We start from the raw sequence: 16,355 nt of genomic DNA on the forward strand, positions 1-16,355 counted from the left end.
ACCTTCAGATTAGTTGATGCGCTACAGCCGCCCCAACGTGGTAGGTAGGTGAATATAGTTACATGTAAGATACGGTGTTAGTCCTTTTAATACTAAGGAAATGATCAGTGTCAGGCCTAAGCTTGTTCATTTCTGCTTTAGAATACATTTACTTATCTTTACACTCAGAAAAAAATCCTAAGAGAGATCTGGACACTGATGTTTTTGGCAGTGGAACAATTTTCTGCATCATCATCATCATCATTTATTTATTTATATAGCACTTTAAAAACACACCTGGTAGACCAAAGTGCTGTACAATACTAATAACTGCTGTTATTTGATTCTCTTCTGGGTTGTGTCCAGCTACAGTAGACACAATGCATTTGGCACTGGAGCAAAAATAAACTTATAGTCCTATCTAGTGCAACAGATAGTGAGAGAACATTGACACATTAGAGAAAGTACAGCCTGCTCAGGAAGTTCACCCTGTCTCGGCAGCTGCAGATACAGATACGAGTCTACGCAGCGCCGACTGAGCACATCCATCACGCTCTGGTCAGGTTCAAACTCCAAAGAGGACAGAGACAGACAGCTGACAGGCAAGTCTGCAGGAAAGTGTCCACCTGCCCACTGTTGACTTGAGTTTGAAGGCACTACCTGCTCCAATGTCTCCCTTTTATATAGCACTACAGGTCTACGCTACAACACAGCCAACAGTTTTTACCCCTCTTGCCATCACCCAGACAAAGTAGCAGAAATTACAAAAACTATTACTTCTAAGGAAGGAAACCACCATACAAGTCAGTATTACACAGCACATAAGCAGACTTAAGCTTGATTTTGAGTTCTGTGTAAAATCTAGGTCCGAACTTGCTACGTAACCAGAGAGCAATTAGCCAAAGGTTTCTTCCTGTCAAAAGGCACTTTTTCCTTCCCACTGTCCTACTTCTCCTTTCTCTGGATTATTATAGAGTCTTTACCCTACAACATAAAGCAGGCAACTGTTAATGTGATTTAAGGTTATATAAATAAAACTGAATGGATTTGTATGTATATTATCTTCGGCTATCTCACACACCACAAGATGAAGATAAAATGAGACTACAAAAGAAATTGCTGTATAGTCTTTATTGTAATAGATGTGCAATGACAGAAAGGGAGAAGAAAGCAGGTAAACACGCACAATGACGTTGAGTATTAGGATCACAGACTCAGTAACCTTTAGTCTATTACTGCATCACTCAGCCGAGGAGAAAACGGTCTCCTAATAACAAACAACAGTAACAAACCATTAAAACTAGTACCTACCAATCACTTATTACTCCCATTAATTATTCGAAATAGAGCAAAAAGGAATGAAAAAAATCTTAACTACTGTATGTGTTGTTCCACCACCAGGATCTGCTCAAAAATCCTTCTATATAACTTCAAGCTGTGCTTTTACCCACCAATCAAACTTAATGTTAATGTCTTAATGTTAACCCCACCAACCTAAACTTACATCTTCAGTTCCAGTTAAACACACCGCACAAACAAAAAGAAGAATAAGGAGTATCGTGGTCCCTTCAGTCCAGAAAGGTAAAGAAGAACTTCATTAAACCTGCTTTAAATAGCACATGTCTCATATATACTGTTAATGATTGACTTTCAGTATTGTATTATCTAATAAACGTCAGATTATGGTTTTGTATATCACCTGCAACTTACCAATCATCAAGTAATCAAGCAACCCTTTAATTTACAGTTCACAGCCCTAAACTGCCCCCTAGTGGTGAAATTAGCTACTGCAGGAAGAATAAAGGAGCTTTAATAAAGGTAAACTTCTCTAAGGAACATGCATGCTGCTCAGTGTTGATGTCACCGATGCCATGTCATGATGTCACCGTGGGTCGGCTTAAAGGTTTGGGTCGTTCTCATGGAAACGGTGGATGTGGTCAGCGTACCTGAGACAAACAGCGAAGCACTCGTAAGGGTCAAATAAAACATCGCATTTATCTGCTGCATTATGTGACGAGCTTCTGAGTCCGCTGCAGGAGGCACACTCACTTTTTCGCACAGAAAGCTGAGCAGTCTCTGCCAATGCTCTCGCTCCAAGCGGTCTTATACAGCACCTGAAAATAATCACAGGTGACAGGTGAGTCCTGTTCCTCTGAAGCTGCAGATGTACCTACCGGAGGAGGCCACGCGGTACTGAAAGCAAACCTACCAAGAAGACCAAACAGTGCAGGAACAGAGTGTAGAAGAAAGCAATGGTCCTGGCCATCTTGTTGGAGAGAATCACACGTCCCTGAGAGACGCAAACAACCGGAGAGTGAGATGAGAAGTTCACACGGACACACAGAAGACGCGTCTGATGTTTGATTCAGATTCTTACCAGGCCCAGAGTTGCTTTATCCCAGGGGCTGAGGCTGAGGTATCGGCGCTGACGCTCCTGAAAACACACCGCACAGAACTATGACGACATCTCCCGGCAGCACGTGTGAATATAAAATCTAGAGTTGATTTATTTTATGATAAAACAACTGTTTGTGGAATATTAATCCATGTTCTTCTTCACCTGTTTAGACATCACTCTGCATTTAGTCATTATTTATTATCACTATCTCATAAAACACAGAAACTCCTCTAAGAAATGACAGCGTTTAACATTTTTATTTGATCTCAAGTGTGTGACTTTCACCCTCTTGCTGAAGGAAGCAAACGGATCCAGTCTTTCCTCGTACTGGGAGGAGTAACGCATCACGGTGTCGTCGCTGCCTCCAGCCTGCAGCAGGGAGGAAACACAAGAGGGAGGGGAGACCGATCCAAATTAAGCATTCATCAGCCACTGAAACACCCAAACTGGGTTTATTTTGTGCCAGCAAACCAAACTGGACATCAGAAAGAATCTCTCAGACATACTCTGCCTGGGTAGCTCTGCAGAAATTTGATTTTCTCATAGAGTTTGATGTTGTCCGCTCTAAGGCTGTCCAGTTCATTCTGCAGGGCCTGCATGGTCTGCTGCATGGAGCGACTCTCCTACAGGCATCAGAGGGAACAAAGGGAAGAGGAATTAGCCCTCCAGCGAAAGAGACACATGAATATACGTGTGTGTGCGCGTGCATATGTGTGTGTGACTCACAGCTTCCAGCTCCTGGTTGCGAGAGCGGAACCTCTCCCTTTGGCTGGAGATGATGGAGAGCAGCGAGTCCATCTGGCCCTGAGGAAGCTCAGGCTGGGCGCTCACACCTGAACCTGCAGATAAAGCAGCACTTACATGCCGGGAATCTTTTCCTCTATTTGCATGGCTAACGTTTCAGATCAGACAGAGGCGAGCGAGGTTTATTTGATTATTAAGATAGACAGCGCTCAACTCACCAGACCCTCAGGTTTTAACTGACACACGAAAGAAAAGCACTCGAACGCCTCTAATCAGGTGAGAATCCAAAAAACAGACAAACCCCCTGCGGAGCATCCTTCAGCACATTTATCTGACTTCAATTAGAGAAGCTGTGCTAAAGACAAACTTCAGTATCAAAGCTGGGTGAATAATTCGGTTTACGAGGCGTGCCAGCGGTAGGCTTAGAAGGGAAAAACATTAAACTAATAATTTGTCATTTTTTGACACGTAGAATAGAAATTTAAGGCAACAGATGAGCCAGTGCCAACAGGCATGTGAATGCAGATTTACCATCAGTGATCTGTAACGACTCTTTTCTTAATTTGGAGTCTTCTTCCCTTTTTCTCCGCTCTGCTCATGGTTTTGAAATGTGATAATTGACTCCAATAACACTGAACATTGAATATTATCTCTCCATCCTTTGCTTTATCTGTGCGTTAATGAAAGCAGAGGTAACATTAGCATTAAAATGTGTTTGAAAAATAAATGTAAGGTGTCATAAAAAGGCGAAAGTGCCTGCTGGCTGCGAAATATGCAAACAGGAAACATTAAGTGTTGTTGTTTTTTTTCTCGGGTGGCTGTAATTTTTATGCACTTCCACATCTCGTCTACCGTGAGCTGCGTTTTCAGGCAGAAAGCTGTTGAGAGGCGGCTCATTCACACGCATGAAAAATGTGCGCAGCTTTCTATTTGACTTTTAAGGACTCAACTATACATTTATGTGACGTTGTGAAATATAAGTGTTTTGTAGCGTGCATGTCAGCCGCCTTCTACTACAGCTTATTACAGTTTTATTACACAGGTGTTGTGAGGATTATGAAAAGGTCCTTGGCTGCAAATAACCCTGGAAATATACAAATTACATTATTAGACCACCATCCACTGTAAGGTTTATGCCACTGCTGCCTTATATTAACTGTACTGTAATGACCAAAATCTTGTTTTATGTTTCATGTTTTTTTATGGTTAATCAAAATAATATTTTTAATGCTAAAACAGGTTTTTTTTCCTCCATAAATTTAATTTTATTTCCAATCATTTCAATTTTCAAATTAGTTTTACAAAAAAGATGAAAAAACAAACAAACAAACAGTAAACCACATATTATCATTATTATTATCATAATTTAACTTAGATGCAGTCATTTATTTGCTTATTTCTCAGAAAAGTCCTATTTGGGTATAAAACCATGAATTCAGTCTGTTGTTTGCCAAATAAGTCATCTCATTTTTAGTTTCTGACCATTTCTACAATCTCTATATTTATTGGGGGTTTTAATGGTCTAATAAATGTGGTTTTTTGATTTTATGGTAAATGGTAAAGTTGTTTCACAGTGACTCTTTATTTTGAGCATTTCTGCACAAAACATTTGCAATATTTTTTTATTGCAAATTAATATTTTTTTTTAGTTTTTTAAATCCTTTGTCCTTTCCAACGATTTCTAAACAGTTTGATATTGTCACCACTTTGATCATAAATTAAACTGCGGGGCCACTTTATGGCTAAAGGTGGCGTTTCGTTTTGGGATGACATGTGAGGAATCCAAATAACAAACAAACACATCATGATCAAACATCATCAACTTTCCATTTCATCCCGGCGACCTACCGATAAAGGTCGCAGAGGCCTCTTTGATCGGCTCGGGGATGTTGCCCATGTTGCTGACCTCTGACCCGTCTGCATCGGGGCGCGGCAGGGAGGACATGGCTTGGACGGTGCTCAGGTCGTGCTCCAGCTTCAGGATCAGCTCCTTCTGCTCGGCGCTGGTACGCACCGCGGCTGCAAACTCCACCTGCAGCTCAGAGTAACGTCCTGAAGACAGACAACAACTTTAAGACCATCTCTGATTCAAAAAACTTCCCAACTGTAGACTTTAAAAAAAAAATTTATAATAAAACATAACCCAACATAACTCACCTGTAGCTGCTGATAAAAGGCAGAAGCAGTCCAAAACATCTGTGAAAGCCCTTTTCTTTGTTTCTAACAAGCTCAACTGATCTCTTTCTCTGAGAATACTTCTTTTACAGAGTGAACGCGGAACAGAAAAACAGCCACAGCACACTTTTAGTATTTGTATAAAAGAGATTTACTTCAATTATCACACCTAGGGTGCATGTGAATAATAATGATGATGAATCAAATGTCAATCATAACAAATACATTGTGAACATTTCATACAGTGATATTGCTTTTCAATGTTGTAGAAGGGACTGTTTTACAGTGCTGAGAACAAACAACATGATACGTTTAGTAAATAGAAAGATAAAGAAACAATGATACATGAGGAAAAACAAACCAAAGGGAGGGAGACCGTGAAGGAGTTAAAAAGCATCTCAGGAGTGACGGAAGTGCGGAGAGGGACGGGGAAGGAGAGAGGGGGGAGGAAACGACTTTCAAAAAACATCTTGACCATCCCTTTACAGTCATGCATCCTTTTGTACTACAACACACACGTACGCGCACGCACACACTCATTAAAAAAATAAGCATTGGGAGAAAGTGATGAGAATTATTACTTTCACGTTGTTGATGACATGTTGGGGGGAGGGAAAAAAAAAATCAAAGAAAAAAAAAAGAACAATACTCTGAACTTGCTAAAGCCTCAACAAGCATCTTAAAGCTTTCCAAAAGGGGAGGGAAGAGGTTAGGGTGGGGGTAGATGGGGAGGAGGTTGGGGGTGGGTGGGTGAAGATCTCCCCAGGTCATTTTGGTTGTCAGACTACACTGTGGTTTAAGCTATGGGTGAACTGAAGCGACGACACTAGCAATGTACAGGGGTAAAAAAAAAAAAAAAAAAAATGCAACATTTTAAAAAGTCAGCGACCTTTTTCCAACAGAAGAGGATAACTAACGTCACTATTTGGCTTTTTGCTTCCTCTTTTTTTTTTTTTTTTTTTTTTTTTTTGTTTGTTTAAATCTTAAGTCTTGTACTGAATGAAATGTTTTTTATCCCGGAGCCGATCTCCGAGGCTTAAGCGTGAAAGACGACGGGGAAATGATTTTAAGACTTAAAACAATAACAAAAGCCATGTGAGTAAAGTTAAAAGGGGGTTAAGGGAGGGGGGGAGGGTTTAAAACATGAGTGTATTGTGCTGTATTATGTGTGTATGTATTACTGAGTGTGCTATGCATACAGCACCGCTGATTCAGAAAGTGTTTCCTTACAAAAACCCACTTCATAAGATATATTTTAAAAGTATTACAAAAAACATCTGAGGTCTCTCTCTCTCTCTCTCTTATTTTTTTTTCTTCTTTTTTTCTCCTGAATATGGTGACCAGTGCTGCTGTTCGGGCTTCCATTACAACTAAAAACATGTCAAATGAACAACCACTACTTCAACAGATCATACAGTAAAGCTTTACGACTTCAGAAAACATGATATGATATACAGCATCTGTTACACCTTTACAATGTTATTCAACAGTGTATAGAATCATCTGATTTAAATTTGTAGAAAAATATCTGTGGATCATGGAAAAGTCCTGAATCGTCCCTTCTCTCCTCCTGCCTTCAAAACAAAAGCATACCGTGACAATAGTGAATCAATAGCTACTCCATCGACCGTATTTACACGTCTCTCTCTTTTTTTTCCTCCAAATAACCATCAGAATTGGCACGTGTCATTATCAATACCTGTAGTGCCGTTTATCAATGTCACAGCAAACCTGACACAAACAGAAAAATACAAAAAATGCCCTATGAATAAATTCAGTGTTATTACAGTGTATGCCATTTCTGCATGCTTCCTCCTTCATTCAATGCTCTGGCCTTTTTCGCTGCTAGTCAGTTTATATACAACGTAAGTAATGCATTGTGGGGAAAAAATAAACAAACAAACAAACAAATTAGTTTGTAAATAAAACCCTCTCCGGAGAGCTGATGGAAGTCGAGTTTAAAGTACCGTGAGAAACAAATTTCAGGTCAGGACGCGAGATGCATCGCGAACGAATCGGGGGGAATCCTCTACATCTAATGACATCACTAGTTTGGTGCCCTGCTTGGCAGTTAAAGGCACAAATCTGATGATCTCACACGGTTCGGGTGAGCGGATGGATCAGGCTATTACAAAAAAAAAAAGAAAATAATTACTGATGGGTTAAGTGCTCATACTTTACAGTAGCTATTCATCACCATAAAACAAACACACTGTGGCTGTCCAGTCCAAGCGGTCCCAACAGAAGGCAGTATCACTATTCAGCGCGCAGCAGGGGACAGATGTCTCACATCAGTCGACGGCAGGGAGAGCCGACGTTTGGGCGATTATTTTTTAACAACTAACAGACGCTTTGGAAAGTCCGATTTAAACTTTTGACGGGCTGCCGCCTTATCTCGAGTATACGCTGAGGGGAAAGTGGGAGGCTATAAAAAAAACGTTGGGATTTGTGAATAGAAAACAACACGTTTGATACTCATGATATCTACACCTGCACAGGACGACGGCCCGCCTGTCACACAGTCATCTGTAGTTTGAAATAAGGGTTGGCTGGACAGAAACTCAGTTTAATCACATAGAAAACATGGGTACAGCTATCTTATGATTCTTTTTTGTTGTTGTTTTTAGTGTTACAATGTGGATAAGCATCTGTGCTTGGTTTACAACCACTTTTTTTTTTTTTTTTTGTTTTTTTTTAAAGGCATACACTTCCCAGGATCCCGGGATCGTACTCTTGTTGTAGTGTTTACAGACCCTGTCCTGGTAAGTCTTACAAAGATCCTAATAAGTGCTTCGTTACTAACTGCAATAGAAATTCTGCATAATCATAGGCTGGCTATCTCTGCTCGATCTGGCGTAGCACACCTGCTAGCTGGTACACTTCTCTAATCTCAATTTGGCAGATATGACCTCTTTCAAGTTAACATGCGTTCGTATGTTTAGGTAATTTCACTTGACCTATTTGACAAAGTGTATAATTTGGACCAGTTAATTAAGTTAATGTGATTAATGAGTGGGCAAGGTCTACATCTAAAGAAAGCTGCGTGCCCTGCCGAGCAGTAGTGTTGGGCTTGCCCAGGAAAAGAAAAAAAAGGAAGGACAAAACAAACAAACAAACAAATATTATTGAAGGATAGAAAACAGGAAAACAGATATGCAATCATATATTCACTGATCTTGATATGTCCTTTGATTCTCTAGCTAGCAGTTTCTTTTTGTGTGTGTGTGAGCATAACAGTTGTGGTAAGAGCTTTTTATGCTTACGGGAGCATGAACTGTAGCAAAACACATCTTTCAAAAGCTATTGAAATGACACTAAACTTTAGGATTCATGAATATACAAACAAATGAGAACTAGTACATCTTTGTAAATATTAACCAATACTGCCGGCAGTCTATACGTCTAATAAAAATGTTACTTGCCCTCAGGAACAGTATAATCCCTTAAAAAATAGACAACTCAAATGATAAGACATTAAATGAAAAATACAGCACCTATAAATAAGCGGAATAAAAACCAAACTATAAATGCAAAATAGCAATAAAACCAAGCTACAGTAAATCATAGTATTACACTACTTTGTGAGAAGATTAATGTAATGGTAACGCATCAAACAGCTTAAAGAAGGGTGTCAGTTGTGCACTAGTAGTGTGTGCAAGATACGAAATATGACCCCACTCATCGGAAACACTGAACACTCGAGTCTCACGCACGCTTTGTGCACACGCATGTATTGACGACAGGCGTGCGTGCACATGCATCCACGCAAACTCTCACGCACGCACACAAACACACAAACAAAGGGGAGGCAGTGGGCTGACAGGCACTGAGGGCTTGTGTGGGACAGGGAGGAGGTGATATGCCTTATAATTTGTAGTGTATACAGTAGAATTCAATGCAAAAAAGACTTACATCCCTGGATACAGGAGAGACTGGAGGAGAGTGGTAACTACTCACACCAGGGTTGGGGCGAATTCACCAGCAGAAGTTTCTGCACGCTGCAATTCATTTGCTTAAAAAAAAAAAAAAAAATACCCATTTTCCATCAAGAATTTCATTATTGACAAATCGATCGATCGATCGGTCCAATTCTGAGTGAACTGACCTCAACCCTGACTTACATGCAGGCAAATAACAAATGCACACAGACACACACGTACACACACTCTTCCTGATTTGGCCTATAAAAAGATGTGTGTTTGTGAACAGAGAAAATTTTGTCGGTGGTGCGGACATACACGCACACACGCGCACACACACACAAACACACCCACCCAGCAGGTCCAGTGCTGGGCAAAGTTGTGACGTGCACAACCAAAAACAACGAGAGACACGTATAGTATCACCATGTCAGACAGCTACAGTACTACGTGAATTCATTGTATGTCAACAATGCAACATTATTCCATTCTAAGGTTGTTGTTTCTTTCTTTCTTTTTTTAAACAGTAACTTGTTATTCTTGTCTTTTCTGTTCTTATTTTGTACTAATTAAAAATGTTTCCTAAAATTCCCTATTTTTGTACTCTTTAGAGTCAATAGACTGTGCAATCTCTTATTGGCAACCAAATTGCAATATTTAAAAACAAAACAAAGAAAAAACAGATCATCCTTCATCCTAAAAAGAAGGGTTTAAGGAGGCAAAAAGAGGGGTCCTTCTTTCCTTCCTTCCTCTTCAGATGAGTGTGTGTATTTTGTGAGGAATTACACATCCTTCTGGCCATCACATGGCTGTCAGCAGGATAGGATATGGGACACAACAGGTCAAAGTTCATCGTTCTTACACCAGTAACCATGGCAGCTCAGCCAGCAGGCCTTCAACTACCCTCTTAAGAGTGTAGGAGTGAGATTAAAAAAATGAAAACATGCTGCCATTGAGAAGAGAATACACATATACACCATTTCTTTTTTTTCCTCTTTTTTCTGGGTGTGTATACACTCTCGCACACACACACAGGTGCACACTGACACAACCCCTAACATACAAACACACGCACACGCACGCAGTGAGTGAAAAAGGCAAAGGGTTTGTAACAGTCACTCTACAGTGTGAAAAATGAGGCATCTCACTGAGTGAGGGGAGGTTTGTGGACACTTGGGAGGTGAGAAGAAGAGCGGAAAAAAATCTCCTTTAAGAAAGTGAGAGTTCTTGTAAGAGAGTTCCTGTCTCTATCTATCATCTATCAGTGTCTATCACTGTGACAGCTGCTGTGTCAGGCCTTGCCTGTGTTACTGAGTCCAGGTTTCAACCCCAGCTGTGGGTCAGACCCCAGCTCAGGACTAACCAGTCTGGTGCACCAGTGGCTGGTGATAGGGGGAGGTACAGCAGGGCCAGAGGCCAGCAGGACGGCTAAGTGCTTTTCTCAGTACAAAAACAAAACGCAGTTTTTAAAAACAAAAACAAACAAAAAAAACCAGGAGAAACAATTAAGTTCTCTTATTTTGTTCTTCTACGTATTCAGTAAATCTTCTTTTTAAGGGTTTTGCCAACCACTCTTTGTTTCTTTCCTCTTTTTGGAAAGCTTCTACGTAATAAAAATGGCTGCTGAGCTTGACTTTGGCTGTGTCCACTCTCCAACTGGAACAGAGCAGGAGGGGTCCAAGGTTAGAGGTCGTGAGGTTATGAGACGAGAAGGATGAAGGATGATCAGGGGGAGCTAGAACTCCCACTCTGAGGGATCCTCTTTGCTGGCAGCCTTCTCCAGCCTGTGGATGATGTTATTGAGATTGGCTGCTTTCTTCTTGCGCAGATTGTTGTCCCTGGGGTTCCTGGCAGGGCCAGAGGCTGGGATGTTAGTACTAGAGGCAGAGCTACTGGAGGATGCCTCTGTGAGGCTGAAAAGCCCCAGTCCACCCTGTCCACCGCTGGAGCCCGGCCCGGCCAAGCCTGTGGCGGTGCAGTCTAACTGGGCAGGGGAATTATTAGAGCCCCCTGCCTCAGACTCAGCCTCCATGTCGTGGTCTTTGCATGCTCCTCTGTGATCCTCCAAGCCAATGCCCAGAGATTGGCGTGTCTCCACTGTGCCCTCAGATTCCGTCCCATCGCAGCTGTCCCCTTCTCCTGATTTGGACCCACGGAGGGAAGGCGATCCCGCTTCGCTGCCAGGCCCTACCCCTCCAGCTGCCTGGATCTCCTCTATGAAGAGCTCTCGCCGAATACGTGACCTAAGAGGGAAACATGAGTTCAGTCACGCTAATTAAATCCTGAAATTCAATTTGTGGAATACAATACACTCTACTAATGTCAAAATATTTTCGATGAACAGGGAACAGCTTACGCATTTGGACTAACAGTGCAACAAAAACACAATGTGATCTGGCAGAGTCGTACACAAAGATTTAGACAATTCATTTATCCGCAGATAAAGTCAAGACGAACCCACTAATGTATTTCAATAAAACAAGGAATTTGAACAGAGGTACTATTCACAAAGACATGAGATCCTTATCGTATTAACTTCAGGTAAACTATATTTAATCCATCAGAGAGCAGCTAATAAATGCAGAACAACAGAAAGAATTTAGCAGGAGTCCATCTTTTTTTCTCCTAAATGCTGACCTGTAGTTATGGAACCAGTTGATAACAGTACTGGTCTTTAGGTTGAGCTGGGAGGCCAGCTCCTCAATGGTTTTGGGGGAGGGGTAGGGCTTCTGCTGATAAGCCCTTTTCAGAGCCTCCTTCTCCTCAGGGCCCAGCACCACCCTGGGCTTCTTCAGCTGCTGCTGCCCTGGGCTCTGGGAGCCCTGCATGTACTCTGACCCCACCAAGCCTCCGTCCACAGAATGGCCATCACTCAAGGAGCTCAGCCGCCTCTTCATGTATGCTGGATGGGAAAGAGGGAGAAATGGGTCATCCAGTGAATACATTAATAAATCTACAAATGAATGGGGAGTTTCAATGATAAAGCTGGCAACACCAGTAAAAACCACAGATGCAAACTACAGTGCATAACAGAGACATTTCAATACAAGTGAAGGATTACATTTAAAAATGCATAAATAGCTGTACCACATGACATTTAAGCAGTTATATAAAATGTGCTGCATTAACATATAAAGACAGCAGAGCAGCAGAGATGTGGGACTTCAGCTGGAACATAAACAGGTAAAAGATTTGTCAGCAAGGTTTGCCATTCAATAAGAAAACACTGATTGCCTTTGAATTTCCGCTGTTAATGTGTAATCGTGTTTCCATCAAAAGCCCTGAGGCAGGAGATGGAGTCTCTCTTCTCGGCAATAACCCCTATTACTGAGCTCTGAATCAGCTGCAGTTGAGCCAAGCTCAATGCAGATTAGCAAGATGATGACAAAGACTTGGAGTAATAAAGCTGCTCCGTTTTCATACAGCGTAACAGGTCTGACAACTAATGCCGCCAGCCTCCCAATCAGCCACTAGGTGGTGCTCTCGTCTTTCTCACCAGTTGTAACAATGAATGCATCTCTTCCATTTTACAGCAAACAAGCAGCACCGTTCACTTGGGGCGCCAGCAACTGAAAATGAACAGCTCATGGCAGCTTCGTATGAGGTTGACATTTTCCCAACCCCAATACATGCTGCCAGATACATTAGTGTTGCAGGGAAAAGCCCCTCAGAGCAAGGTTAGAGCGCTCTCAAAGTTGTGCGCCGCCTCGCAGGCTTGCACCACAAGGGTGAGAGGTCAAATGTGGTAACTTTGGACTAGGTCCATGTCTTTCCTCTGGGCTCTGCTGGTAGCCAGAACTATTGCCCATTGCTATTTGGATGCATTACTCTTGGTCAATAATCTAACATGAAGCTGAATGTAGTGCAACCCCACCAGTCCAACCCCCCGACCACACAGGCGTAAGGTCAGTTGTGTTTTTCGCCCTTGTGCGTAGTTTGTGATATCAGCAGGGTAAGCTGATCCTAGACGGCTGTGCCCACTGGCAGGTTCAAATATCCATACCCTGTTTGCTTCAAGTGGGCAGTGCGGGGTCACTGTGAGGCAGCGAGGGAGGAGGGGGAGGGTTATGAAGCAGGCCTATTGGGGGTTTTTGATTCCTAAACGTATCCTCCTGACAGAAAAGAGTGCAGGATGATGGAGTGATGGAGCGGGCAATGGGCTAATAAATGATAAAAATACGAGCTTATAGACACTGATGATTATTATGTTGATGACGATGATGAAGAGTAGTGCTGATGACTGTGAGTAAGCAGGCCCCCGGCAGTCGCCTAGCTGTCACATTGAATACAGTACGTGATGTCTGCAGTCCTGATTGGTACTGACATCACACCAAGATGACTGTGATCTGCACAACATGCTCTGCTGTCCTGCACAAAGGATATTGTGTGCAGATGTGCATGTGTAATTCAAAGGCTGCTGCTTGTGTGTGGTTTTTTTGCTTTGTTTTTTTGTGAGCATATTTCTCAAATAAATGCATGCTTAAGCACAAAACATGAAAGGTTTTCTGAGCCTTTCGATTATTATTTCTGACAGCATGCTGTGCTGTATATAGAGTATGCATCTATTTCTACTCATTGAGCTTTTTGTTACACACACACACACACACACACACACACACCTTTCTTCTCCAGGCGTTTCATGTCCATAAGTTTCTCCACGCTGTGTGGGTCCTGGAGCCAGAGCTGCATGCGGACAAAGGGCTCCCTGCCCTTCAGGCTCAGCTTGTGCCAGGGTTTAGGCCTGGCCAGCAGGTCTGAGACAGAACCCTGAGTCAGACCCAGGATAGTCTCCCCAAACAGACGCTGACCTGGTTTGGAGAAAGAAAATGGAACCAGTTAAACTACACAGAAAAGTACAACACCACAATTGAGCATAAGAGCAAAAAACAAACAAAAAAAAAAGGTCTTACCCAGGTTATTATCGGTTAGCACCTCCTTAACCTTCTTGGTGATGGCATAGGTATCAAGCTCAGGAGACATTGCAACCATCTCCTGGATGCTCAGACCCGAGTGACCTGGTAGAGGCAGCGGGGTGCCCGGCTGAGACTCCCCACCTGAAGGATCCTCAGACGGAGGTTTGAGACTGGAGGACTGTGACGCAAGTGGGTCCCCAGTGAGACCATTGACAGATTCTTCAGCTGAACTGAGGGGGGACTCTGGAGCGGGGCTGCAGCTTGCTGATGTCTTGGGAGTACCCTCTGCTCGAGCACGACACAGAATGAGAAAGTTCGCACAGGTTAGGCGACGTGTAACTATGCGAGGCGACACTAGTTTCATCTCCTCTCCCTGCTGGGTTCAGGAGGGACTTCAGTCAAATTACATCGACTAATTTAACCCCTGTTGAACAAACAGCAAAGGTGCTTAAGTTTTCAGTTTGAAGCCTTTTTGGCTTCCTCCTCCTATTCCTTCATCTCCCTGTCTCTGTCTGTGTAGTGCCGCTGTGCAGCTCAGCAGGCTGGAAGAGAGCAGTCATGAGGAGCTGTCAGTGTACATTAGCTGCTGTTTACACCCCCAGAGAGAAAAAGAGACACACACGTGCATGTACGCACACGCACACATACGCGCAGACACACACATGCAGAGCTGCCATCTGGCGCTGCAACACTAACTTGTCTATGACATGACAAACCAGCAGCTTGCTGGCTGACACTGCCACAGCACTGGGGATGTGGGGGGAGGAGGGGGATAGTGGGAGGAGAAGTGAGCAGGAGGGGGGAGACGGTGGGTGGGATGGAAGCAAGAAGGACGAGGGGGATGAGGAGGAGGGCGGGTGGGGTGAGTGACAGAGTGACAGTAACAACTAGCCACTAGCTCTAATCAGGCTTTCAGAGTAGCGTTCCAGCATAATATATGGTGTGTGTCGGTGTGTGTATTTGCATGTGATTTGTTTACCTTGGTTCTGAGTTTGCTGGATGTGTGCGTTTTGCCCCTGGTCTCCGTTGAGCCAAGGCTGCATGCGGAGGTACGCCTCTCTGCTCCTCTGGTTCAACTTGTTCCACGGTTTGTGTCGAGACAGACTGTCGGTCAGTATACCCTAAACCCCGCGGAGGGAGAAGACTTCAGACGTGCAACCAATGGACAGTCAAAGCAAAGCCATGAAACTCTGGAACTGCCCCTAAACCTCACCTCTTTAGAGTCCTCCTGGTTGTGGTTCTCTTCTCCTATCTGGCTGGACATGGTCCTTCGCGGATCCGTCTGCATGTTGCTCCACCACTGCTCTCTCCAGTAACCTGCTCCTCCGGCACTTCCGGAGCGGGACAGTCCCTCTGAGCCCCGACCCATCCTGAGAGCTCCATCAGCAGACATATCGACCCCCGAAGAGCTGCGGCCCTCTCTCTTCACGCTGGAGCTAAAGTCCAGAATTGGAGACGGGGATGAGGGCGAGGACAAGAGGGAGCTGGGAGGTTTCTTGAGGGAAAGGGCCAGGGGGTTGTAAGGGGGAAGCGGGGCGGTAAGAGATGAGCTCAGGATGTCCCTCTGTGATAGTGACACTGATGACGAAGAGGAAGATGATGCTTTAAGGATGGGCTCCAGTGCGGCCTGTTGGGCTTCCATCTCCCTGCGAGCTTGTTCTAGGATGGAGCGGATGGCTTCGTCTGATCCGCTCCCCCCTCCACTTCCTATTCCACCTCCCCCTTTCAGTCCTGCATAGGACGGCTGAGCATGAGACAAGTCTACAGAGAGGAGAAAAACGGCCTTCATTACAGACACAGCCATCATGGGCACCTTAAATGCCCCGGAGAAGACGGGGGGGAAAAAAATTAAATAAATAACTCCAACTTACCAGCTTTCTGCACCTGCAGCTCTCTTTTGGCCTGCTCCAGTATGGACTTGATAGCTTCATCAGAACCTGCCTCTGGGGTGCGCACACGAGCGGTGATGTTACCTGGAAAGAGAGGATGAGGGAATGGGAGGAGACGGAATACCTCGTCAGATTAAAACGCTGGGAATACTAACAGAACAGATAAAGAGGAGACGCTGATGGAAGAATTACACCATAGCACAGCACAAAGAACAACATTCCCACCACTGAGCTTCAAGGCAACTACACTGGAGGGATTGTCATAATTTCTCAGGTCCCTTTAGAGCTTGCACATGCACACGTGCTGCAGGGTTCGTATAGTAAGTACTCCCCGCAG

At 43.5% G+C, this 16,355-nt stretch overlaps 2 protein-coding genes across 3 annotated transcripts in view; both read right to left on the reverse strand.

The window, feature by feature from the left end:
- Nucleotides 1-1,876: 1,876 nt before the first annotated feature.
- Nucleotides 1,877-10,069, reverse strand: cux1b (cut-like homeobox 1b). The gene is made up of 10 exons (XM_085370137.1): nt 10,003-10,069; nt 5,279-5,287; nt 4,970-5,173; nt 3,104-3,216; nt 2,884-3,000; nt 2,663-2,746; nt 2,357-2,413; nt 2,189-2,269; nt 2,029-2,093; nt 1,877-1,925 (listed from the first exon to the last, which is right to left on the reverse strand). The coding sequence occupies exons 1-10, from the start codon at nt 10,067-10,069 to the stop codon at nt 1,877-1,879; spliced, it is 846 nt and encodes a 281-aa protein (XP_085226263.1).
- Nucleotides 5,558-16,355, reverse strand: part of cux1a (cut-like homeobox 1a) — a 57,481-nt gene continuing 46,683 nt past the window's right edge. For both annotated transcript variants that reach the window (XM_085370858.1, XM_085370857.1), the window contains 7 exons: nt 16,001-16,102; nt 15,343-15,890; nt 15,109-15,250; nt 14,127-14,414; nt 13,836-14,024; nt 11,854-12,118; nt 5,558-11,459 (listed from right to left, as the gene is read on the reverse strand). In XM_085370858.1, the coding sequence (XP_085226984.1) occupies nt 10,952-11,459; nt 11,854-12,118; nt 13,836-14,024; nt 14,127-14,414; nt 15,109-15,250; nt 15,343-15,890; nt 16,001-16,102 (2,042 nt within the window). In that variant the 3' untranslated portion in view covers nt 5,558-10,951. The remainder of the gene's footprint in view (nt 11,460-11,853; nt 12,119-13,835; nt 14,025-14,126; nt 14,415-15,108; nt 15,251-15,342; nt 15,891-16,000; nt 16,103-16,355) is intronic.

Source organism: Diplotaxodon limnothrissa, linkage group LG14 (genome assembly GCF_057381915.1).
Source record: "Diplotaxodon limnothrissa isolate DT_005_m linkage group LG14, D_limnothrissa_male_GT1.1, whole genome shotgun sequence".
NCBI lineage: Eukaryota > Metazoa > Chordata > Actinopteri > Cichliformes > Cichlidae > Diplotaxodon > Diplotaxodon limnothrissa.

Excerpts from the sequence above, each read along its gene's own strand:
- cux1b (XM_085370137.1), bottom strand. The coding sequence starts at position 10,069 with ATGAACTTTGACCTGTTGTGTCCCATATCCTATCCTGCTGACAGCCAT. Across the intron at positions 3,217-4,969 it reads GGCCTCTGCGACCTTTATCG|GTTCAGGTGTGAGCGCCCAG; the intron begins GTAGGTCGCCGG and ends CTTTATCTGCAG. Across the intron at positions 2,270-2,356 it reads ATAAAGCAACTCTGGGCCTG|GGACGTGTGATTCTCTCCAA; the intron begins GTAAGAATCTGA and ends TGCGTCTCTCAG.